Source organism: Colletotrichum navitas (assembly GCF_030913465.1).
Source record: "Colletotrichum navitas strain CBS 125086 chromosome Unknown LY79scaffold_56, whole genome shotgun sequence".
NCBI lineage: Eukaryota > Fungi > Ascomycota > Sordariomycetes > Glomerellales > Glomerellaceae > Colletotrichum > Colletotrichum navitas.
The window spans coordinates 226,015-249,055 of record NW_026850602.1 but is presented as its reverse complement, the minus strand read 5'-3'; the positions used below and the strand labels follow the sequence as shown (position 1 = coordinate 249,055).

The 23,041-nt window shown below is 54.9% G+C and overlaps 7 protein-coding genes across 7 annotated transcripts; 2 read left to right on the top strand and 5 right to left on the bottom strand.

Moving 5' to 3' along the window:
• Positions 1 to 526: 526 nt before the first annotated feature.
• On the bottom strand, positions 527 to 1,911 carry LY79DRAFT_562021 (complex I intermediate-associated protein 30). The gene is made up of 2 exons (XM_060558441.1): positions 1,618 to 1,911; positions 527 to 1,554 (listed from the first exon to the last, which is right to left on the bottom strand). Exons 1-2 carry the CDS (start codon positions 1,694 to 1,696, stop codon positions 791 to 793), a joined length of 843 nt encoding a protein of 280 aa, XP_060411403.1. The 5' UTR covers positions 1,697 to 1,911; the 3' UTR covers positions 527 to 790.
• A 559-nt stretch (positions 1,912 to 2,470) lies between these two features.
• On the bottom strand, positions 2,471 to 5,316 carry LY79DRAFT_692453 (RNA recognition domain-containing protein; the record flags this gene model as incomplete). Its single annotated transcript, XM_060564766.1, has 8 exons — positions 2,471 to 3,523; positions 3,590 to 3,657; positions 3,722 to 4,141; positions 4,197 to 4,287; positions 4,343 to 4,472; positions 4,526 to 4,801; positions 4,852 to 4,920; positions 4,976 to 5,316. 8 exons carry the CDS (start codon positions 5,314 to 5,316, stop codon positions 2,657 to 2,659), a joined length of 2,262 nt encoding a protein of 753 aa, XP_060411402.1. The 3' UTR covers positions 2,471 to 2,656.
• Positions 5,317 to 7,971: 2,655 nt separating this feature from the next.
• On the top strand, positions 7,972 to 9,769 carry LY79DRAFT_562017 (aspartate-semialdehyde dehydrogenase). The gene is made up of 3 exons (XM_060558440.1): positions 7,972 to 8,216; positions 8,378 to 8,632; positions 8,720 to 9,769. Exons 1-3 carry the CDS (start codon positions 8,189 to 8,191, stop codon positions 9,520 to 9,522), a joined length of 1,086 nt encoding a protein of 361 aa, XP_060411401.1. The 5' UTR covers positions 7,972 to 8,188; the 3' UTR covers positions 9,523 to 9,769.
• Positions 9,770 to 9,850: 81 nt separating this feature from the next.
• LY79DRAFT_310903 (uncharacterized protein) lies at positions 9,851 to 13,363 on the bottom strand. The gene is made up of 4 exons (XM_060552341.1): positions 12,872 to 13,363; positions 12,799 to 12,819; positions 12,682 to 12,736; positions 9,851 to 12,628 (listed from the first exon to the last, which is right to left on the bottom strand). Exons 1-4 carry the CDS (start codon positions 13,173 to 13,175, stop codon positions 10,180 to 10,182), a joined length of 2,829 nt encoding a protein of 942 aa, XP_060411400.1. The 5' UTR covers positions 13,176 to 13,363; the 3' UTR covers positions 9,851 to 10,179.
• LY79DRAFT_311004 (uncharacterized protein) lies at positions 13,364 to 14,592 on the bottom strand. Its single transcript, XM_060552342.1, has 2 exons — positions 14,213 to 14,592; positions 13,364 to 14,155 (listed from the first exon to the last, which is right to left on the bottom strand). Exons 1-2 carry the CDS (start codon positions 14,339 to 14,341, stop codon positions 13,553 to 13,555), a joined length of 732 nt encoding a protein of 243 aa, XP_060411399.1. The 5' UTR covers positions 14,342 to 14,592; the 3' UTR covers positions 13,364 to 13,552.
• Positions 14,593 to 18,412: 3,820 nt separating this feature from the next.
• On the top strand, positions 18,413 to 20,501 carry LY79DRAFT_592305 (sulfate adenylyltransferase; the record flags this gene model as incomplete). The annotated part of the gene is made up of 5 exons (XM_060561405.1): positions 18,413 to 18,581; positions 18,758 to 18,785; positions 18,854 to 19,036; positions 19,095 to 19,243; positions 19,306 to 20,501. 5 exons carry the CDS (start codon positions 18,413 to 18,415, stop codon positions 20,499 to 20,501), a joined length of 1,725 nt encoding a protein of 574 aa, XP_060411398.1.
• A 756-nt stretch (positions 20,502 to 21,257) lies between these two features.
• Positions 21,258 to 21,786, bottom strand: LY79DRAFT_562001 (uncharacterized protein). Its single transcript, XM_060558439.1, has one exon. The coding sequence runs from the start codon at positions 21,762 to 21,764 to the stop codon at positions 21,483 to 21,485; it is 282 nt and encodes a 93-aa protein (XP_060411397.1). The 5' UTR covers positions 21,765 to 21,786; the 3' UTR covers positions 21,258 to 21,482.
• Between the last annotated feature and the right edge of the window lie 1,255 nt (positions 21,787 to 23,041).

The window sequence follows — 23,041 nt, the reverse complement described above, 5'->3', positions numbered from 1 at the left end:
CTCAATTCAAGAATCAGTTTCAAGTTGTTTTGCCGGATGGGTCATCTGATGGCGTGTAGCGAGCCTCGAGAAACGCCGTTGACCATATTTCGAGGACGCTGGGCGCAGGTGAAGCAGGTGCTCGCGTCGACCTGCACTAAGGGCAACAGGGTCGAGTGAACGGGCTGGGTCAGTACCCCAATGTCAGGAAGCCTCACCGAATGAGGAAAACAAACTTGCGAGACACACTACACACAATCGTTTGTTCCGGTAGTTGAGATGCTGTCAGTGAGGTTCTTGAGTGATGTTTGGGGTTCCACTGAAACCTCTGGGAAATGTGATTGGTCATGAATCTCCCAACTCAGAAAGTCCTCCCACCCAAGCCACAACCCGAGCTGTCGGCTCAGAACTTGTGGGAAGTAGTTGTTAGAAAAGTGGTATTTGCATACATGTCTGTAGAAAAAACGTGAAGCCGTGGCCATGGATAGATAGGTCCGCATGTTAGCCATGCAGTGATATACGTACATGCCTTTGCTTCGTCACTGAACCCAAACACTGCTCGAATGCATATTACGATGCACTGTATGTTGTGATATTTTACAGAATGTTCTACAATACCCTGGATGAGAATCTGCTCTGAAAAGCCGTCGGCTTCCCTTAACCTCTGTTTGCTGAGCAGAGTAGACTTTTCTCGCTGGATTGGCCTTATGCCGAGGGCCTGCTCAGCTAGCACCCACCCCCCCTCTATGCTTAATTCGGTCCTCCTCACACCACGATTGAAGCCGTTTCCCCTGGTCTTGAACTTCGTGCTTCACCTCTCCTTCCACCGAATACTCTTCCCCTCCCGGTTCCGCAATTCGCTCCTCCTCGTCTCCCTTGCCTCCTGCGCGGCGAATATGTCCCCGTCACTCTCCTCAACCACCTCCTCGACGTTGTTCGTCGCCCAGATCCTCTCAATGCACAACTCAAACGGGCCCGGCACCCGATCCGTCAGCCCAAAGCCGACGGTTTTAACTTTGGATCGCAGCATCTCCGTCTGTGGTTCGACCACGAAGCCATGATTCGTCCGCACAAAGTCGTTCCACTTGACAAACACAGTCTCCCATTCGCCCGGCCTCTTCGCGAACAACCGGTGCTGATGCAGATCCGTCGGCTCTACCGAGTCCGTCTGCAAGTTGATGAAGTAGCTCCGCCTATCCGACTTGACGCGCATCGCGAGGTATGAGTAGGGGTCGATGTCCCAAGCCGACCTGCCCAACAGCGTCGCCCGTTGCTCCGGCGTCCGCCATCCTGCGTATCCTGTGCGTTGAATCTTGGGGTCGTTTTTGGGAAGGTCTGTGGATATCGTGCCGTGGAAGCGAGCGTAGCCTTTTGTACTACTTGTCGTGTTGCTCTGTGGCGAGGTGGTCGTTGTTGTAGGGGACGAAGAAAAGGGAACCCATTCGAGAGCGCCGTGAGAGAAGCCGCCAATCTCTTGGTCGCACATGATTTTGCAGTCGTCGGTAGAGCCGGGGACGCGGAAGTCGTGGAGTAGATATGGTCCCGAGGGGCCCTTGATGCCTTCGGCTTTTGCGACTGCGACAGAGGGGGAAAAGTTAGTGGTGGGTAGAAACAAGCCGTGATGCCATATATTCTCACCAATGCTTGCGCGTCGTTTGAGTTCGTCCACAGTCCGGGCCCATATGCCTTTGCTCATGAGCGACGGTGTCGCCCGCATCTTTCAAACGTCTTGCCGGCTGCGCCGACAGCTTCGCTCTTCTGGTGTACAGGTTTGGGGGTCTAGGAATCTCACGCGCGCATGGACCTCTGGTTTCGTCTAGTTGCCTAATTTTGGCGTGCCGAACTGGTGGCCACTTGCAACACTCGAGAATGGCGTAAACGGTCGTGTGAATTTACTCTGCGAAAGTGATTCTTCGGCTCTGCTGCGAAACCTCGAATAATTGCCATTGAGCTTTGCGTATGTACATGGGTATGGAGCTTTGAGCTTCGACACGGGATAAAGATGCCCCGGGCTCCGCTTCCGACCTAAAGCAAGCGAACGGCTCTTTATGCCCCTTACAGTAAATCATGTACTCGGAAGAGTCATCGTCGAGAATGCAACTCGGGCGAGGCTCACAGCATGATGTAGTTTTTTCTTTTCTTCTTCGCTCAGGATTAGCTCAAGCCCCAAGCCACTTGTATCTTGAAGATATGAGTGACCAGAGGTCATATTGTCACGGTATACCAGTTCCGTGGAGCCGGAAGCACAACGGAAACACGCAAAGCGAGATGCTCATGTCGATCTACTCCAGCGTGTATTCTTGACCATCTATCCCTGAAGGTAGTAGTGTCTGCCACACACTGAGTAGACAAGGACACGTGTGCGTGCCTGTTGTACAAATCCAGCATCTCTATCTATGACCCTGTTCCTGTCTGCCATCTATAACTGATCCGTCATCCATCATGAATGACCATCATCCAGCACAAGAAGAGATGGGTCACTATCCGAACTGACCGTCGTACCTGAGAACCCACACCAAATCTTTAGTTGTCATCGCAACAAAATATGAAGAAGAATTGTCTGAAGAAACGTATAGCCGAGAAGAGAAGAACGAGGGGAAACGTAACGGTTTCAAAGAAGGAAAAAATCTGGATGAAGGCCGCACAACAAGAATGATCAGTTACTGCCCATCGGGCCCTAGGCGGCGTAAGTCTGGGTGCTCTCAGTCATGACAGGCTCAGACTGAGTGCCGTTGGCCTGGTTGCTATTCATCTGGGCGGGAACCGGTTGAGCAACGACACCCGTATTGTGTTGTGTCTGGCGAACGGGCGACGAGAGGGCCGCAGCTGCGAAAGCAGCGGGGTCGACGGGGAACGGAGTCCAAAGAGGAGTGCCGTGGCCGTAGCCCCAGAACGGCATAGGAGTCTGCTGAGGAGTGGCAAATCCGAAGGAAGAGCCGGTGCCCTGGGAAAACGCGCCCTGAGAGTAGGGACTACCAGCGAAAGGGTTGGGGTTGTAGGCCATGTTATTGTGCATGGGGCTGCCGACCTGAGTAGGGACAGGAGGGGGGGCCATGGGGTATTGCATAGGAGCCTGGCCCATGAAATGACCAGTGACGGGCTGCACCTGAACACTCTGAGGGATCTGCTGCTGAGCAAGGTACTGCTGTCCGTGATGCTGCATCTGGGGCATGTGCTGCTGCATATGAGCCTGTATCTGTTGCTGCATAGACTGGGCCGCTTGGTGAGAAGGGCCGGCAGGGGTCATGACGATGCCTTGGTTGGCAGGCTGCGAAGCATTGTGCATCATGGAAGGAGTGTCCTGGGTAGCTTGGCCACCAGACATGGAGGGACCGGCCTCAATAGCCATGGCTCCTCTTTGCTCGCGAGCAGGCGTAGCAGGGGGCATGCCGCCAGTAGAACCAGCATTGAAGGCGTTGTAGTTGGCGCCGTAGCCCGAGTTGTGACCGTTGCCCTGGCTGCGAGCGTGAATACCACCGTCGCGGCGACGTCTATCAGTTCGGCGCTCGACGCGGATCGTGTAACCCTCGATGCGGTTCAAGTTCTGACGAGCCCGTTAGTACATACAATGTCTTCGACCAAGTAGGCATTGGCAGGCATCGAAACTCACATAACGCTCAATGGCCATGTCGGGGTACGAGGCATTGGTGAACTCAACGAAAGCGATGAGCTTGGGGCCTTCCGTGTATGTGTGAGAGTCAGCATTAAGCCACACGGGTTTGAAAACATGACGGATACTCACCACGAACGTAGTCAAGACGCTTGGTCTGAACCGAGACTACACCACCGATCTCCTCCATGAGGATACGGATATCGTTCTCACTGAAGTTCAGAGGGAGGTCTCCAATAAAGATGGAACGACGATCGCGATCGTACGAGTCAAGAAAAGCGCGGTCGGCGTTGCGAGCTCTGGCCTGCATGGCCTTTTTGAAGTCGAAAGGCTCGACCTTGTACGTCTTGTTGAGACGGAACGCACGAAGAACCTGCTGAGACGGGTCGAACACCTCAAATTGAACTCTGATTGTGACGGGAAGCTGGAGCTGGTCCCGGATCTGATGATCAAGGACGCGGAAGGTCTCGATCGTGCCGAAGGGACGCATGAGCTCGTTGGCCTCTTCCATGGTTATTTCGGTTCCGTCACGGCGGTAGATGATGTATGTACCTGTTTCAATGAGCGTCAGGGACAAGAATGGCGGAGGAAGCAAGGGTAGACTTACGATTGGCGCGAACCGTCTCCGTGCGACAGGGGCGCCCGAGGATCAAGGAACCCTTACCGTTGATGCGAGCATTTTCAGCATCCTCTTTGGTCTGCAAATGTGTCAGTATGGGTATGGTGACCTCGGACGTTTCTTGAAGAACTTACAGTGAACTGGCAGAAGCCGAAGGGCATACCCTGTGGATCACGACGAATCTTGACGAAGACAACTCCGAATCGCTCAAACTCCTTGATGACAGCCGCTTCAAGGGTGATGTCATCCTTGTACTCGGGCAGACTAACATAACCTTTAGTGTGGCGGACACAGCATCTTGGAGCTTTGAAACTTACTTGGCGACGAAGATGCAAGCACCAGTTGGGTAGGTCGCCTGAGGGTCGACCGGGTTGCGCATGTAGGAAGAGCCGCCCTTGATGGGAGATCCGCCAACGTACTCGTCGCTATGAGCGAGACCCTTGCCCTTCAAGCCTGGCTGCTGTAGATGGGCCTGGCCAAGACTGTAGGAGCCAGTAGAGACAACCAAGGGGCGCTCTTTTGAGCTGATGAAGGTGTCATTGAAGACATCATCCTCCTCGTCGGTCTCCTGGGGAGGATACTTGTACGTCCGGCTGTAGAACGAGGTTAGCATCCGCCGAAGACGTGAAAGATGTTAGCTTACACAGCGGCCGTGGCGGAAGAGGTAGGACGTAAGGCCTTAGCTGCAGCCTGCGAACGGCGGCCGGAACTGCTGGAAGTGATTAGGTGTTGTAAATAAAAGTAATGTTGAACATGATAGAACTTACGCGGGACTTCCTCGAAGGGATAAGGCATCCATGTGAGCCGAAAGACGAGAGTCAGAAGTCGCATCCTCACCGAGCAAGGCGTAAGGGTTGTTGGCGGTACTGATTGCACTGGGGCCCGTGAGGCTGACTCCGCCACCGCGCTCAGCATCCTCCGAGAAGGGCGAGGACGAAGACGTGCCAACCGACTTGTGAGAGTCGAAGGCAGTAGTATGGTGGCCCAGGAAAGAGTCAGAAGCCTTGGAAGGGGCCGAAGCAGCCTTCATGGCTTGCTCGCGCTCATGCTGGACGGTGAGCTTTTGGAGGTGCTCCAAAAGCATCTTGTTGCCAGTAGACGACGACATGGCAACGATTGGGTATCTCTGCAAACGCAAAGTTCGAAAGCCGCGGGATTCGAGAAGTGTTTGTGAAACGGTGCGTTTGGAAACGAAGGTATTCAGCCTCGAGATTGGAGAGGGGCAGATATGGGGGAAATGGTAAGAGAAAGTATGAGAAGAGAAGTGCAGATGGGTTGGGCTGGATTTTGTAGAGAGGAAAGGCAACCAAAGAGGGCAGAGTGTTTTTGGGAGGGTTGAAGAGGAAGTTGAGAGTGAAGAGATCGTGGGAGAGATATTCTATACTCAGGGCTGTCCTAGGGTTAAGGACTATTGGCCTTGGAGCAGCCAGGCCTCTCCCGCTATTCACGATAGCTACAAGAATGGCGAGAGCAATGACCCTGTGGAAGGTGCCCGCATTATCTCGCCCTTTGTGAGCTTCATCTTGGTGGCTCTCGCCACTTAAGGCTAAGCTAATGCACACAACACTGAGAGCCCTATGGCATGGAGTCGTTTATGTTGAACTACTTGAGCAAGATATTTCAATGCCTCCTTCGTTATATTTGCTCTAAAGACAGCCACCAGCTTTCACCTGGTGTGAGACCCGGATTGATATCACTCGTTAGTATGGGATGAAAGCTAGTGCAGAACATCAAAAGGGTGTGGCGTACAGGATTTGCATGAAGAATTGTGAATGCAGTCTAGAAGTAGACAGCATTCTTCAATTCTCGCTGTCGCAAGACTTTCAGTATCTAGAGTTGCGTATGCAGTCGTGGGCAATAGTTAACTACAGGCGTGAACCTTGACTGGCGATATCCTAGCTACGATCATAAGGTGGCAGGCAGCTGCCTCCCTCCCCCTGGAACACTAGACTTTTTCAACGCAATTTCACCTAATGTAGATGCAAGTTGGCGCATCAAACAGTGTCCCAAAGTCACAGCCAGGCAATCCTCGTTTCTTTGTGGAATATAGCACTTGCTCTCATCTTTGCAGCCGTGTGATGCCAGCCTTTTTTTTTCTTTTGTTATATGTTTAAAGTGAACAATGTTCTCTTTTGATTTTAATGAGCTAGGCGAGTATGGATTTTGTCCGATGCACAATTTGAGGAAGAGTAACTGTTGAGCTTCCCATATACTGAACTGACTATTGCTGAGGATCGCAGAAGAAAGGATGCCAATAACCTTATGATCTCCTTGGTCAACTGAGAAATTTAAAGCTGATTTCAGCTCAGCTTATTGGCATGTCATGGAAGGGACTGCTCCCGGTTTCCCCGTCGAAGGACCTCACCCTTCCTCTCGTCTGAGTTATCAGACCACTAAGCCAGCGAGACCCGAAATAGAGAGGGTTTAACAATCGCGGATCCAACTTCCAAAATAACGGCCCTGGCTCTGATAACTTGCCAGATAATGTGATCTCGATACTGAATATGAACAGGACTGTTTGCCAGATCCAGACCAAGATCCTCGGCGACCCTACGCACTGGTTCAACATGACCTTAGTTTGTATCATGATGGTAGGCAACATGAATACCATCGAGGCATTGCAGCATCTCAGTTCACAACTGACTGATGTAGGCTCAGAATCTAGGAAGTACCGCTGCTTGGTCGGGATGGATAACTCTCACGAACAACCAGCCCATGAAATACTTCGCCTTATACTCGATCCATCAGACTGACTTGGTGGCGTTAACCGCGTTGATCAAGAGCTGGGCCTGCCCAAAAAGGACCATCGTCGTCGGACGGCTTTCAGATCTATACGAACGCAGGTGGCTACTTATCAGCACCTCCTTGCCTGGGTTTGTAGGCAGTAATCTGGCCTGCGTAGGTGGCAGTATTGGCGTTTTGACCACCTCCAACAAAGGAGAATTTGCCCAAGTACGTCGACCCAGTGGTCCAACAGGCTGGCCTCCCTCCTCCATCTGTGGAGTTGCTTTACGCTGCAATCAAGACGGGAAGTGCATAGGAAATCCCAGATGTTGACTTGCCGACGTTTGATGCAATTCACAGCGCGGTATCTGATGCACACACCAGGTCATTCCCGACGATCTTTTTTTCTTTCACTGATATTCGCAGTCTCGATGTGGCTCAACGTGATGTTCGTGTCATAGTTAGAAACTTATCTGAATCCAAATGTCGCGAGGGGACTGCAGCCACCTGGAGGGTACAGCGGCAACAGTCATCAGGACGAGGAACTGGAAATTAAGTTGGGAGTTGTTTCGCGGGATGCATGAATGACACAAGAATGATGGGCTGGACTCTGGACGAAGGCTGGAGGGTTTTCAGAGTGGATAGTAGTTGTTTTCTCCAGTAATAAATCAAACAGAGGCAAAGAGCATTGAGTTGAAGCCTCGGTTTACCCCGTTGGACGGAAACTGAGAAGAGGCAACGTCAAGATATTCAGGAGAGATTTCTTCCAGGTCAAATTCAAAAGTTGAGAAGTTGCATGTGGGCTTCCACGATTGGCAGTGATACCTACCCTACCGAAGTTTTGGTCTTTTCTTCTTCTTTTTTTTTTTTTCTTGCGCAAAAGCCAATTCCCCAAATTGGTACCCTGGAAAAGAGGCCTCAGTCTCACACCCACCGCCCACGGGGCCACTTCCGACCCAAGCTCCGATGGCGGGGCATGGCGGGATGCTGCCGACGTCGCTCTGTTGTCTCTTTACCAGTTCAAAATAAAAATAAAAATAAAAAACTACTGGGCCAGGACCGCCGCGGACATGCCACTCTCGTCTTGACTCACATCGCCAACCTTTCCATCTCCCCTTCTTATACCCCCAATTACATTTCTCTCAATCGACGAACGAACGCCTTTTGTTTTTCTGTTCGCTTGTGGTTCTTGCTTTTATTTTTTTATTCTTACAATCGATATCCCCCACCCCTCTCTCCTCAACCAAACATCCACAATGGGCGAATTCCCTGTAAAGAAGTGCGGTACGTCTCCCAGGACCCCTCCATAACCCCCGCCAACCCACCCCTCCGTCACCGGATGCCTCGACGTCGAAAACCCACGAACGACGAGATCGCAAACCCAGACCCCCCCCTCGACAATGATGTGAGACAAAATCGTACTGATAGGAAGGGCTCAATTGCAGGCGTCCTCGGATGCACCGGCTCCGTCGGCCAGCGCTTCATCCTCCTCCTCTCGCAGCACCCGTACCTGAAGCTCGTCGCCGTCGGCGCCTCCTCCCGCTCCGCCGGCAAGAAGTACCGCGACGCCGTGCGGTGGAAGCAGGCCTCGCCCATGGGCGACGTGGCCGACCTCGTCGTGCGCGAGTGCAAGGCCTCCGAATTCACCGACTGCGACGTCGTCTTTAGCGGTCTCGACTCGGACGTCGCCGGCGAGATTGGTGAGTCTTCCCTTGCGCCGCCATCCCGACCATGGCAGGAGCGGCGGCCCGCGGCAGGATGTGACTGACACAAACTCCGGCCCGCAGAGATGGAATTCCTCAAGGCAAACCTCGCCGTCTTCTCCAACGCCAAGAACTACCGCCGCGACCCCCTCGTCCCCCTCGTCGTCCCGACCGTCAACCTCCCCCACCTCGACCTCATCCCCCACCAGCGCAAGCACCACTCGCTCGAAAAGGGCTTCCTCGTGTGCAACTCCAACTGCGCCGTCATCGGCCTTGTCATCCCCTTCGCCGCCCTCCAGGCTGCCTTTGGCCCCGTCGACCAGGTCTCCGTCGTCACCATGCAGGCCGTCTCCGGCGCCGGATACCCAGGCGTCTCCTCCATGGACATGATCGACAACGTCGTGCCCTTCATCTCGGGCGAGGAGGACAAGCTCGAGACGGAGGCGCAAAAGATCCTCGGAAAGATCACGTCCGACCTCACCGCCTTCGAGAACCAGACCGACCTCAAGGTCAGCGCCTCCTGCAACCGCGTCCCCGTCCTCGACGGCCACACGGCCTGCGTCTCGCTCCGCTTCGCTCGCCGCCCGGCCCCCTCGGCCGATGCGGTCAAGAAGGCCCTGCGCGAGTACGTTTCCGACGCCCAGCGCCTCGGCTGCCCCTCGGCCCCCGAGAGCCCCATCGTCGTCTTCGACGAGCCCGACCGCCCACAGCCCCGCCTCGACCGCGACCTCGGCCGCGGCTACAGCGTCAGCGTCGGCCGCGTGCGCGAGGACGAGAGCGGCATCTTCGACATTAAGTTCGTCGCCCTCAGCCACAACACCGTCATCGGCGCCGCCGGCTCTTCTATCCTCAATGCCGAGGCCGCCGTGCTCAAGGGCTTTGTGTAGACGGGAGGCGATGAGGAGGGGGTAATCGCATTAAAAGAATTAGGCAAGAGGGGAATCTAGGTGTAAATGGTGCATGGTTGGTTGCATCTACGGCATGGAAAAAAGTAAAAGACGAGTAACTGCACTAGAGCGCGAACGTCGGATCCAAGTTGGATCAAGAACGGTATGAAGTCTGAAGCATTTATTTCCAATCTCTGGTTGGCGAAACGAGTGACAGCGCACGTGTGGAACAATTTTTTAGGAGATGATGATTTACTATTGATATACTATTGATATTCTGGGTCTACCCTTTTGCGGCTCAATCTCGATCTTTAATATCTATCTCTGGAGGGCTCAGCCGGCCCGTTGTATATGCAAAGGTCGTAGCCATGTACCGTGTGGCACGCTCTTCTATGCCACGGAAAATGGGTTAATGGTATTGTGGTAATGAACATTTGTCCAATCCTGCCTATGGTGGCACCACAAGGCTGCTTTTCTCTTTCACCCAAAGCAATTGTTTTACCCAACGCCTCATCATTCATGTATCTTCGTCAAGGCCTCAAGGGCCCGTGTATGTAACGCAATACTGTAGTGAGAGAACCGGTCTCTGAACGTTAACGTCTGCGATGCCTTCTAATGCGGTTGTTGCAACCGGCGCTTGTCACCCTTGGTCGCGTTTCAAGGCTTGTGCGTCTTCTCTTCGATGGGCGAGACATCGCCCCTGATTTCGTAGTGCCTCTCTTCGTCCTGTTCGTTTATGGGAGAAATGGCGACATCGTTGGCTGTGTCGCTGACATTGTCGGGCCGAACCATTTGGCCAGGTGTCATAACGCTCTCTTCCGGAACCTCCTCAGTGGGGGTCATAAGACGGCGCAACTCGTTGGTCGATGTCGCCCGCTCAGGGGTCGGCAAGTTGTCGGTGGGACGCCCCAGGTTAGGCTGCGAGCCGGAATAAGACCGCTGCCTCAACGAACCGTTGCGCTGATGACCGAAGCTGCTGCGATGTGCAAGCGACGGTGCGGGCCTATCGGCGGTGGCATCCCATTCGGCAAAGTCGGCCGAGCTCCAAGAGGTTCGGTGAGGTCTGGCGCGGCGCGGTAAGCTAGTGACGGAGTAGCGTGAACTGACGCTATTCGTCCGGCTTCGTCGGGTGTTGGTCCCAGGCGCAAACTGGACCGCCGGGGTATTGTGCGGGAGAATGATGTCTCCGATCTCGTCCTCCTCGTCATCGTCATCTTCAATCTTACGTGCCCGGCGCACGCTGTTAACCGAAAAGTACGGCTGTGGCGGCTCCTGAGGCTCTTGCGGGGTAGGCTTCGGCGGCAGATCGGCGGCTCTGCTTTGGATATGTTCGTAATATGAAATGCGGCGAGCATCCAGCTTTTCGGGGAACTCCTCGCGGTTCCGGTAGAGCGACATCCATGACGAGATAACGCTCAAAACAACTAGGACCAGAACCGCAACGACGAGGAAACCCTGGACGACGATGATGATTATGCCAAAGACGGTCGATAGGATGCGGCCGATGGCGAATTCAGGCAGAAAGGCAATCGAAAACCCAGCCGTCACGACCTTGGTAATGCCCAGCATCCAGATCGCCAAAGATGTGTTTCTCTGACCTTCCAATGGGTTTAGTTTGATGAAGACAACAAAGGCGATGATTTCGAAGATGAACAGTCCGTAAACTTGAGCGAGGGGGTTTCGAGCACCGCCACCGATGAAACAGGCGCGAATGAACTGGTAGCTGAGCCAGCATGCAAAGAACCACCATCGGGTCCGGCGGTACCGAGCTGAAAGCCAACCGAACCTCTTGATATAAAGCTCGTCTTCGTGTACACTTTTTCGGTTTGGATCGTCGTCGACGAACCGGATCCTGACAAATGGCATCGATCCGTAGCGCTTCGCGGTCGTTTCCTCCTCTCCAATCTTGCTGGCGCGCGTTGTCGCAATTGCTGGAACCGAGCCAAAGAGTTTGCCTTGTTCAAACATGATGGTATCCGGGCCCATTTCATACTTCCCAGACCGGAGGCGGAAGTAACAGGCATATGCCACGATGCCTCCCACGCCGACTAGCAACAGGATGAAAACAACAGCCGCGATGGCCGTCGGGCCTGCAGGCGCCCGAACATTGAACTGGAACAACGCCAGAGTCATCAGCGAAAAGAAGGAAACGAGAAGGGTTCGGAGGATCCCTGCCGCCAGGTATCCGCCTAGGTGGTTGCGAAAGTAGAGGAAGCGATCCTCGTTGAGCAGCTTCACCCCTACCAGCATGTCGAGGGTAAACTTGAACACGGTGATGGAGACGGCGACGAGCCCGATAGCAACCAACCACCAAATGAGACCTAGAGTGAAAGCATCGGCTGCCGGGATGCCCAGGGCAGACAGGTCTCCAGCGAACCCAATCCATGTGCCTGGTGTAGGCATTCCTGGGGATACCGGGTCGCCTGCCCAGTAGTACTCGTACGGGTTGCTTGTGTTGTAGGTCCGGGCTGCACGCTGGGCGAGGCTCTGAATGGGTCCAGCATGGCCAGGTATAGGAAATGTGTCCAGTGAGCGGCCGTATATTTGTTGCACAAGACCACCGCCGGTATTGATAACGGCTGATCCCGCACCGCCTACTTGGCTGGCATTACCGGTCACGCCAGCGAATCCGTCGATCGAGCCCACCATTTTCTCGCTGTATATCATGCCAGCCGCCCACCCGAAGTTGCTCCACCATGCCGGCAGAACGCTGGGCCAGTCAACAGACATGGCGCCTGAGAAGAAAACAGTCTGAAAGGTCTCGAAAATAACCAGAACGGACAAGGAATGAGCGTAATGCGTCCTCATATGAGGAATGCTGACGCCGTATATCGCAGTCGCAAAAGAGGCCAGGAGGGCGGCAAGAGTGAAGACACCCAGTATGGACGAAATGGCCGCCGGATGAGAAAAGCTGTTGCCGTTGCGCATGACGGCTTGGAAACATCCAATCTGAGTCTGACTGGAATTCGCGAATATCTGAATCCGGGCGGAACCTTCAAAGTCAGGTATATCGAGGGCGATGGATGGAATACCATCGATTTGAGCTGGTGTAAGAGTGAACTCGGCAAATGCCGTGATGGGATTGCTGGCGTTCAGAGGGCACAGACTGAGAAGGTCAGTGGGCATGTCAATTCGGACGGTTCAAGGACACAGACGCACCTAGCAATATTTACCATGCATGGGTTAAAGTTCATCTCGTATCTTGTCTCGCCGTCTGGCCTAAGTTAGCATACCCATCCCATTGTAATGGTTCGTCCGAAGTTGGCTTGAGCTTACATGCTTCGACATTGATGTGCACTGCAACACAGTTAGCATCCGTACAAGATATCGGAGGTTTGCCTCAACCTACTCATCAACGACTCGTTCCTAATGTTGGTCGTTCCGTCCAGGTGGAATTGAACCGTCATGTTGTCAGCGTAGTAGGCGGCGTCGAATTTGGTGATGTTGAATAAGCTCTGCCCTCCAAGACAGTCGCCAAAGTCACCGGTATAAAGGCTGGGTCTACGGTTGACGGCGAGCTGCTCGGTGTTGCCATCCTTGTCTTGTCCGGTGATGTAAACAGTTTTAGTGGCTGCCGACGCTGTCGCGAGGAAGGCGAACAAGATGGCTATGCTCGCGGCGAGTGACGTCGGGCCTTTGAAAGGAGCCATCATGGGCAATGGGCGGAGAAGGCAGTTGGAGGGAGAGCTAGGGAGTGCTCGGGGTGGGAACCCTATATGCCCGAGGGATGCTGTGATGTTCGCACAGAGCAGACCGATAAAGAATCGTTATGTGGCGGGCTGGGAAATGGGATCTGAAGTATTTCGAAAAATGATGGGAGTACCGGTGGCCTTCAACGTTGTCAGGGGGCTTTTGGTTTCGTCGTTTATCGACGCCCGGAGGGCGCGGAACGTAGTAGACTGGCTCTCCGAGGCGGCGGAAACCACCTTGGAGGGAGCTGTCTGGGATGTGTCGCCCGGGGGCCCTGATCAACTGGTATGTTTCTGCTGTGGATGGTTGCGATGTTCTGTTGTGGTAACGGACGTACTCGTCAATCGAGCCGAGTTGTCGTGATAAGGGAAGAGAACTCTTTGTCAGATTTTGCGTCTTTTCCTGTCGGCGCGGGTTGAAGGACACAGGAGACAGTGTCGACAGACGCACACAAACATACGCGCACACACACAAACACACACACCAGTGGCGGCGGGTGGGAAGCTAAGATATTACTTGGTTTGCAGGGATGCGACCCTTGGTGGGACAAGAAGCTCCCCAAACCGGTGACAGAACCGACGGCAAGGATGGGCCGGCAAACCGAATCTTTGTGTCTGTGTGTGTGATTCAGCCAGGCAAGGTAGCAGTGTGAACCGAGACAGCGGGCAGGCGCAGGCGTGGGTTCATCGTCTGGGAACGGATCGGATAGAGTGGGAAAGGAGCACCAGGTCAGGGTCCATCGTCGGGTCTGGGGAAGAACGAGATGAAGGAACGGGAGTGGCACGGATGAGTGGATGGCTGAAGAGCTCGTATTCATATGATTCTTCAGCGGTACAGCGAGCGGCAATAAAGGTGGCCTAGGTAGCGAGAGAGGTTTCGATTGGAATGCCATGTCATGCGTGGGCCCTGGACTGGAACCCGTAGAAGGACATGGGGTGTTTTTCTGGCCGTCTGCGTAAGCGTCCTTGGGCAGTGTGTGCTATGCAAACTAACTACCTACCCAAGCACAAGGCACGACTTGTGCGAAACTGGTCGAAACCGGGAAACGAGCAGGGGCTGCCTCGCCAAAATGGGACAGGAGTGGACAAGACAGGACGGCCAGGGTTGAGCAGCGTGTTTTCATCTTCATTTTTCACGACTGACACGTTATCTCAAGCTTATGCACCGCCAGTGGACCCGGCCAAGTGACGGCTGGCGGCAATGGCAGTACTAGCGCTCGTCCGGAGTGCGCGTGTACTGCCTAGGTAATATGCTCAGCTCACCGATTTTTACCTGCCTAGACGGGAGATAGTGAAGAGCACGTTTTGTTGACACATGCCAGTCTCGTGCAAACAAGCCATTGCCAATTCCCACCAGGCGCCGATCTTATCGCTGATAACAGGTATGTCAGGACAAGAGCACCATCTTCTATCCGTTTTGAGCAGTACGGACACTACTGTACACTACTATAGTACCTTCCAAGCCAAGCTTGTCATCGGTACGTATCCGAGAGGTGTCAGCTGGCTAAAGGTACGTACCTAGATACCAAGTCGTGGCTATGCCTCCCTGACGCTTGTCTCTGCCTTTTTTTTCTTTTCTTTTCCTCTTTGCCCTAACGATCATCCTCCGGTATGCTCGTTCTTCTGTTTCCACATGCCTTGGTCTTCAGACATAGTTGGGCCTCAGAAGCGCGGCTCTCGAGGACAAAACATCTCTCTGCCGTCTTGTTCTGTTTACAACGACGTGGAACCCCCCCACTTGCCTCAAACCCTCCTAGCCCGACTGATGAAGCCAGCCACCCGACCGCCGACCGACAGCTTCAGCCACTCGTCGTCTCCAAAGAACAACGCCACCGATGCAAACCTAGCTTACGGCGTCAGGAATCATCGCTGCTTACCTATCGTATTCCCGCCTTGCCCAGGCTCGCAAACGTCTGACCACCACACGTGTGTACATCGGGCACACCGGCTTTCGTAACTCTCCACCGTCCTGGGTGTTCCAAACGGACTCGGTCTTGAACGGCCTGGCCAGGAGCCCAGAGCCCAGCACAGCACCGGTAATGTCGGCTATGGACGTGCTGTGTCTGCTTGACCGTCGCTTTCTTGATTCGAGAGGCAAACTCCTCCACTCCTCACCTTGCTCCACCGAGTCCACTCAGCGCCTATCTCCCAACCACTCAGGAGCTTGCCAACGCGACGCCCCAGCACCCACACACTCCAGTCGTTTGCCCTCATAACCGAACCGGGATAGCCCGATTCCTACCTGTTGCTAAACGCCATTAAACTACTCACCGCAGATCTGCGTGTCCATCTCCCAATAACCTTCCTCTCTCTCGGCCGCAACGGAAATCCTTATTGTTCCCAAATGCCAAAACGGCCGGCAGTTGACCTGCGTCATTCTCGGCCAAGACCGACGGCCCACGGAGCGTCCGTCTGTCTACGCATCTACCGAAGAAACGGACATCTTCATGCCTCTTCTCTGTAGTCTCCGCATACGATTTCAACGATGAAAACAACACGGCTCGCGTCCGTATCTGCGATGCCAGTCAGAATTTGACACAGGCGCTAAACTTCTCGGCCCGGGACTGCCAGCAGCCTGGCATTCGCTTCAATGCTACTGCATTCCAGGTGGCCGCGCTAGGTCCGTGCAAGAACCATGACTTCACCACTCGGCATGCTGTATAGGCAGCGCAGGAACCGGTCTTGCAGTAGGCTTTTGGAGTTGTCTGCAGACGTTCTGTTGACATGTGGCATGAGGCAACAACCCCCACCAACTAATCCTAAGTTGCTAGCACGACAGCCAACCTGCCGGCCGTGCGTTTCAACCGGTATGGGTGAACTCTCCAAAAATTGCCAGGTCTCGTTGGTGGTAGGCTCGGTGTGCCGCTTCTAGACAATCTTAGGGAAAGGGCCCAAGCGAATGTTCGTCGGCCAGTTGCAAGTGTCAACATCTAGACCGGCACGAATGGCAAGTAATACTCATTAACGGCCGATTTCCCACGATTGGTTTGTTGACCACGCTTGATCGTCTCGTTCGTTTCATCTTGTCAAGGACTAGAAGTCGATTGCTGAGGGAATGGGCCGAAACGGACTAACGTTGGAAACATGGTCTGGCTACCAAAACCGATCCCTGGTTTGGTCCGTCGGCAATCACCCAAAATGACTAGATTGGGCATTTCCCCTAAAGGCTCTCGAGGCCTATATCGTCAAACGGATAGACCCTGGGGTGCGCCGAGCTGACAGTCATGCTGCAAGCGCCGAGTTCTCGAGAATATCTAGATGCAAACGATCGGTTACGAGTAAACCAAGTTCCATGCTCCACGTACCAACCAAGGTGCTTAATGTCGGACATGCTTTCGCTCCTTTAGGGTCCATCTAATCTAGAGACTATAGGACGTTCTGAGTGTAATGAAGCTCCCGGACGTCAAAGCAGAACGTCACCTTGATATTGGCACGTCGAAAGGGGCATCTCGTCACCACATATCACTTTGTAGGCGCCAGACGTCAACTCCAAAACCCTCGGCACCTGCACATAAGGGCCATCGACTTGGACACACCTCCAGGAGGATAATCATTGTACAGAGGCAACTCCGCTGCTGTAGATACCCCCTCGGGACCCTCCTCTGGCGTCATAGGGGAGAATTGAGTTTTCACTTCTCGATGCCGGGTGTGGAACAAAGTGAAGGAAACTTCGTGGAGACGAAATTCATGAGACGGTAATGCCTATTGACTGCGGCCATTGGCCAATGATGTCCCGCACCAGCGGATCTTCCGGAACTAGTTTTCGGGAACTTGGTTGCTGGCGGGGTCTGGGCGGCAATAGAGTGGACTCGGAATGTCATCAGTATCCAGACAACTGCAACCACCGAAAACTGGAGATCAGGATCTCGGTGGACAGAGCGACATCGGGCCAACCCCGCAGCCGGCAGCCGGCCACCGAGAGCCGCCATGCCGATTGACGCGGACGTCGGGGACTGCCCCACCATCCTGACCGAGCTGACCGGGGCGTGTCTTCACGTCTTTAAACAACTCGAGCGGCCCCGATCTAGGTGCAGGTGGTACAGACCATGATCGTCATTTTTCAAGCGTGAACCCGACGCTTCGGATAAGGCGTCTTTGACAGCAACGTATCTGTGGCTTTGCAGATCACGTCTGCCAACCTTAGTCCGTAGCCAAGAGGCTGGGCACCAGCACGCCAGATGAGGCGGGAATTGCAACTTTGACGGCCTTCTGCAGCGATCACTGCATCTCCTCCTGGAGCTTTCATATTACAGCTGCCTTCCAGGGTTGGGGAGCAGCGAGGCGCGGGGTCCCTGGAATTTGACCTCGGCGAGCTCCAGCCACATTTGGCGGGGCATGCCGTTGACACTCCCTCGCGCCATCAACCCGTCAACGAGAGCCCCCCAGCTCAGGGACAAGGTTTTTGGCGAGTGTCGCGGGATGTCTGCCATGTGCTCGACGTGGCAGGTTCAGGTTTGCAAGAGGTTGCTTGGTCATCTCAGCGCGGGTGTCTACGTATCTTTAGCTCAGACCGTTATTACCAATCCCGTTCCCGACACAAAGAGTTGCCGGAACACCGAGCCGCGACATTGCCAAACAGCGACCCCACGACTTCATGGATCTCCCATGGTCCGATCCCTGTGTCAGCCATGCAAATCGCATGGGGCGGCGGACTTTTCCTGCGGCAATCGGGTCTCAGTCTCCATTGGGAACGAGATGTATTACACTGGCAGTTATCGTGGCGAGCATGACTTAGTCGCGGCACCGAGGAGGAAAGCTACTTACACATACTTGTACGGGTAGCATAGGTAGGTTCCGCCAAGGAGGGTACATGCGCAAGGTAGCGATCACGTCATTTGAACTAAACAAACAGCCTCCATTTTTACCTCGACTGACGGGGTACGCAACCACGCAAGACCGGTTTGACGCCGGTAACGAGCGACAATTTTCTCTCTGAGTCGAGCCCGCATTTCGCAATTCTCGAGGAATAAAAAGACGTTTCTATCCTCTCCCGTCCCTCCCATAGACTCGCCTCTCTCTTGCTGGTTCTCCTGTTTCTACTCATCTGTGCTTCCCCTCCAATCTTTCCATACGTACCCCTCCTTGCAAGACCAGAAGCCAAGGGCTCAGTTGGTTGTATCTTCTCTTGACGAAACTCTGCAGGAGTTCCTCGCAGGCCATCATTCTCTTCTCTGCCACGCGCTTCCTCCCAGCATTTCGCAATGGCCAACTCTCCTCACGGCGGCGTCCTCAAGGACCTCTTCGCGCGCGATGCGCCGCGCCAGTCTGAGCTCCTCGCTGAGGCCGACAAGCTCCCTTCTCTCGTCCTGACCGAGCGCCACCTCTGCGATCTCGAGCTGATCCTCAATGGCGGCTTCTCTCCCCTCGAAGGTGCGTGTGTTGACGTGTTGCCTCCCGAGCCCATCCGCAGCGATGCGCAGTGATGGTGGGGTTGCATAGCGGGGAGGCAACCCCGCTATGATTTTGTTTTGGAGGGGCAGCCCCCCCCTACGATTACGTCCTAGGCCCCAAGAACAGTGGAACTGACCAAGACACATCTTTTACAGGCTTCATGACCGAGAAGGACTACAATGGGTATGTTGAGACCAATTGAACGAATACTAGGGCAAGAATGACATGGGTCGCTAACGCGTGTGACGCAGCGTTGTCAAGAACAACCGTCTCGCCGACGGTAACCTGTTCTCCATGCCCATCACCCTTGATGTTTCCCGGAAGAGCATCGACGACCTCTCCATCAAGCCCGGTGCTCGCATCACTCTGCGCGACCTGAGAGACGACCAAAACCTGGCCATTCTCACCGTAGAGGATGTCTACAAGCCAGACAGGTAGGTTTTCGCTCCCGATCGACGCGCATTGACCCGGTCTGACATGTGCTTGTTCAAGAACCGTCGAGGCCATCGAGGTCTTTGGCAGTGACGATGACACTCACCCCGGTGTCAAGCACCTCTTCAACAACACCAACGACTTCTACGTCGGTGGTAAGCTCGAGGCCGTCCAGCGTCTTGCCCACTACGACTTCCTGGACCTCAGATGTAAGCCCATATATCCTCTTGTCACAGCTTGAGACCCTCCCAGACTAACCAACGACCAAAAGTCACCCCTGCGGAGCTGAGACTGCACTTCGAGAAGCTCGGCTGGAACAAGGTCGTCGCTTTCCAGACTCGCAACCCCATGCACCGCGCCCACAGAGAGCTCACGGTCCGCGCCGCCCGGTCCCAACAAGCCAACGTCCTCATCCACCCCGTCGTCGGCCTGACCAAGCCCGGCGACATCGACCACTTCACCCGTGTCCGGGTCTACAAGGCCCTACTCCCCAGATACCCCAACGGCATGGCCGCCCTGGCCCTGCTGCCTCTGGCCATGCGCATGGGTGGTCCCCGTGAGGCCATCTGGCACGCCATCATCCGCAAGAACCACGGCGCGACCCATTTCATCGTAGGCCGCGACCACGCCGGCCCCGGGAAGAACAAGAACGGCAAGGACCACTACGGCCCGTACGACGCTCAGGTGGCCGTCCAGAAGTACTCGGACGAGCTCGGCATCACCATGGTCGAGTTCCAGGAGATGATCTACATCCCCGACCGCGATGAGTACCAGCCCGCCAACGAGATCGCCCCCGGCACCCACACCGCCAACATCTCGGGCACGGAGCTGCGTAACCGCCTCAGGACGGGCAAGGAGATCCCCGCGTGGTTCTCGTACCCCGAGGTCGTCAAGGTCCTGCGCGAGCAGAACCCCCTCCCGGCCCAGAAGGGCTTCACCATCTTCCTCACCGGCTACCAGAACAGCGGAAAGGATCAGATCGCCAAGGCCCTCCAGGTCACTCTCAACCAGGGCGGCGGTCGCTCCGTCTCCCTGCTCCTCGGCGAGACGGTCCGCCACGAGCTGTCTTCGGAGCTCGGCTTCAGCCGCGAGGACCGCGACAAGAACGTTGCGCGCATCGCCTTCGTCGCCTCGGAGTTGACCCGTGCCGGTGCCGCCGTCATCGCGGCCCCCATCGCCCCCTACGACGACGCCCGCAAGCAGGCGCGCGAGCTCGTCGAGAAGTCGGGCCCCTTCTTCCTCGTTCACGTTGCAACCCCGCTCGAGTACGCCGAGAAGACGGACAAGCGCGGTATCTACAAGAAGGCGCGCGCCGGCGAGATCAAGGGCTTCACCGGCGTCGACGACCCCTACGAGGCGCCGTCCAAGGCCGACCTCGTTGTCGACGTCGAGAAGCAGACGGTCCGCTCCATCGTCCACCAGATCGTGCTGCTCCTCGAGAGCCAGGGCCTCTTGGACCGGTTGTAAACGTTTGCAAGCGAGCGGGTCGACAGATTGTTATACGTCATTGCAGCGGTAAAGAGAGAGGTATCATAGGACGGATTTACACGACGGAGTTGAAAGACAAACGTGGGATAAAAAGCTGGTGATGATCTTACGAAGACTGTTTTTTTTTTTTTTTTTTTTTTTTATATACGGATGGAAGGAACATGACATCATATACTGACCCCGGGACGAAGGGAGGGAATCATGTTTCGTATAGCACAGCTCGTCTCCAGCACGGCTGCATAGATATAGAAATGTCGAAAGAAAGTGCAATGGCTTTTGAAAGATGAGTTGGTTTGCTGGAGTGTCTTGAGATGCAATCGTCCCAGTGCCATCAATCATCATGTTGTGGCTCGGCCGTGTGGGTGACTAGCAGCACCGAAGAGTAGACTCGGGGTTTGAGAAGCATCAGACCAGCAAGCCAGCCCGTGCGTGCAGATGGAAAACGCTCCGGCGGGGCGCCGGAAATCAATACCCGGGTCTCGGACGATGAGCGTGTGAATGCGGCAGGCTTGAAGGAATCCTTTTGGTGGAGGGAGGATCCCGATGGGACGGAGAGGGAGCGAGAGAGGTGGGAGAGAGAGCGAGAGATGGTGTGGTCGTTCAAGGTGTCTTTCCCTTGGTGGTGGTGTGTGCGAGAAGCACGAGGACGATGCAGCACGGGCGCTTAGGCAGGTAGCTCGGCGCGGGTGATTGGGTGACGCTACCCTGGGCCGCCGCCTAGGTACCCAGGTAGGTAGGTAGGTAGGTACCTACCTACCTATCCACTTTGCGCGTGGACGCACTGGTGTTTCTTGGTGCCCGATGACATGAGGAGACGGTTGGTGATCTGGCGGGTATCAACACATGGCGGCGGAGGTTGATGAGCCGTTCGTTTGGTTTTGGTTGGTTGGTTGGGTGGGCGAGGACGGGGATGGGTTAATTTTAGGAGAGTTAATCGACTTCCTAGCTTACAACCCGGTCTCAGTTACGTGAGACTCGGGCATCTCTACATGAGGCGGCGGCGTGTCCTTGGCCTGACGGGGACGTAGGTGCAGTTTTCTTTTGGAGATTTGCTGGCGGTGGACGGGGATGATTCCAGAGAGCCGGATGTCTCGAAGCGTTTGGGTTTCTTCCTCGAGGTTTGGCTGGCCGCTGCTTGGTCCGAGACACTGACTGCGTCTGTCTCTGGGGAAGGGGGGGGGAGGGCCAGTTGGTCAGTGATTGTCGTTTCCCGTCATCCGTGATACTCGAGTTCCAGAGCATCACGACACGCAATATAATTGGACATAGGCCTATCGTTTGTACGGATAGGTTAGGTTAGGTGGTGTAGCGTTGGACCCCCAAGGGAGAAAGCAGCTAGCATCTGGCTCGTGTCGGTCGTACCGTGCGATGTCGAGCCTCTCGATTGCTGAGACACGGTCCCGTCTTGCAGGTGTTTTGCATGTGGACGGCACCGCACCGTGTGCAGGGGAGGGACAAAGTGCCATCTGTGTTGGCCCGAGCTTCCGACAGTGTCCGTTGTGGACCCCAAGGGACCTCAGCCCGGTAAGTGCCACGTCAGGCTTGGGGGGTCGGTCTAGCCAGGCCTGCCACCTGCTTAGGTACAGTAGGGTAGGTCGTTTAAGTACAGTACCTACCTAGGTATCCGTAGGTAGATGCCCAAATCCCAAATGCACCCGCTCCTTCAATCATTTGCGCCGCAGCAGAGAGGGGAGAAACAGACCGCGAATGTGCCACCGCTCAGCGCCTTTTTTTTTGGTCGCCCTTGCTTCTCTCATGCTCATGCTCATCATTATGCTCATGCTCATGCTCATGCTCATGCACCCACCCTCCCCGTCATCACCTTTTTTCGAATGTGTTCCCAGTATACCTATCCATTGTGTCCAGTGTTCCTCTGGGCGGCTGGTTCCACTCTTTTCCGCCACCAGCCTACCAACCCGCCTCCCCTCCTCACCCCGGCCAAGCTACAGGGGGGCTTGGTCTCTGGTCGAATCATACTTGGCTGCGTTGCTCGATGAACTAAACTCGCAACCGCCCACCCGATCTGTCGACTCTTCGCTCCCCCCTCTCTCTGCTGCCTGCCTGCCTACCTGCGACGGACCGACTAATATTAGCTAACTGACTTTCAACATTTACTCACCCTTCACGTCACTCCTTTGGGTGTCACCGCCGCCGCCACCGCCTTCGTCGTCGTCGCCGTGGGTTCTGCATTCTACAGCAGTTTTTTTGGTTGTTTTTTTCCACAACACAAACCCGACGCAATAGAAGGCGCTTTCTCTACGACTCTGGCCCGGCCAGCAAACAGCACTGATGTGAAAGTTTGGCCAAACGGAATCTCCCCCTATTCGTCAACGTTCGTTCCAAGCCAGGGGGTGGCCATTTTCCCTCAAAATTCCCCAACACAGAGTTCCCCAGTTTTGCGACAACTCCCGAGAGTGAGTTCGCTTCAACGATTACGGGTCGGTGAACAATCCCCCAGACCAGGTCCCGCCTGCTTCACTTCCCGCCTTTTTCATCCAAAAAATCATCCAACCTGGGTC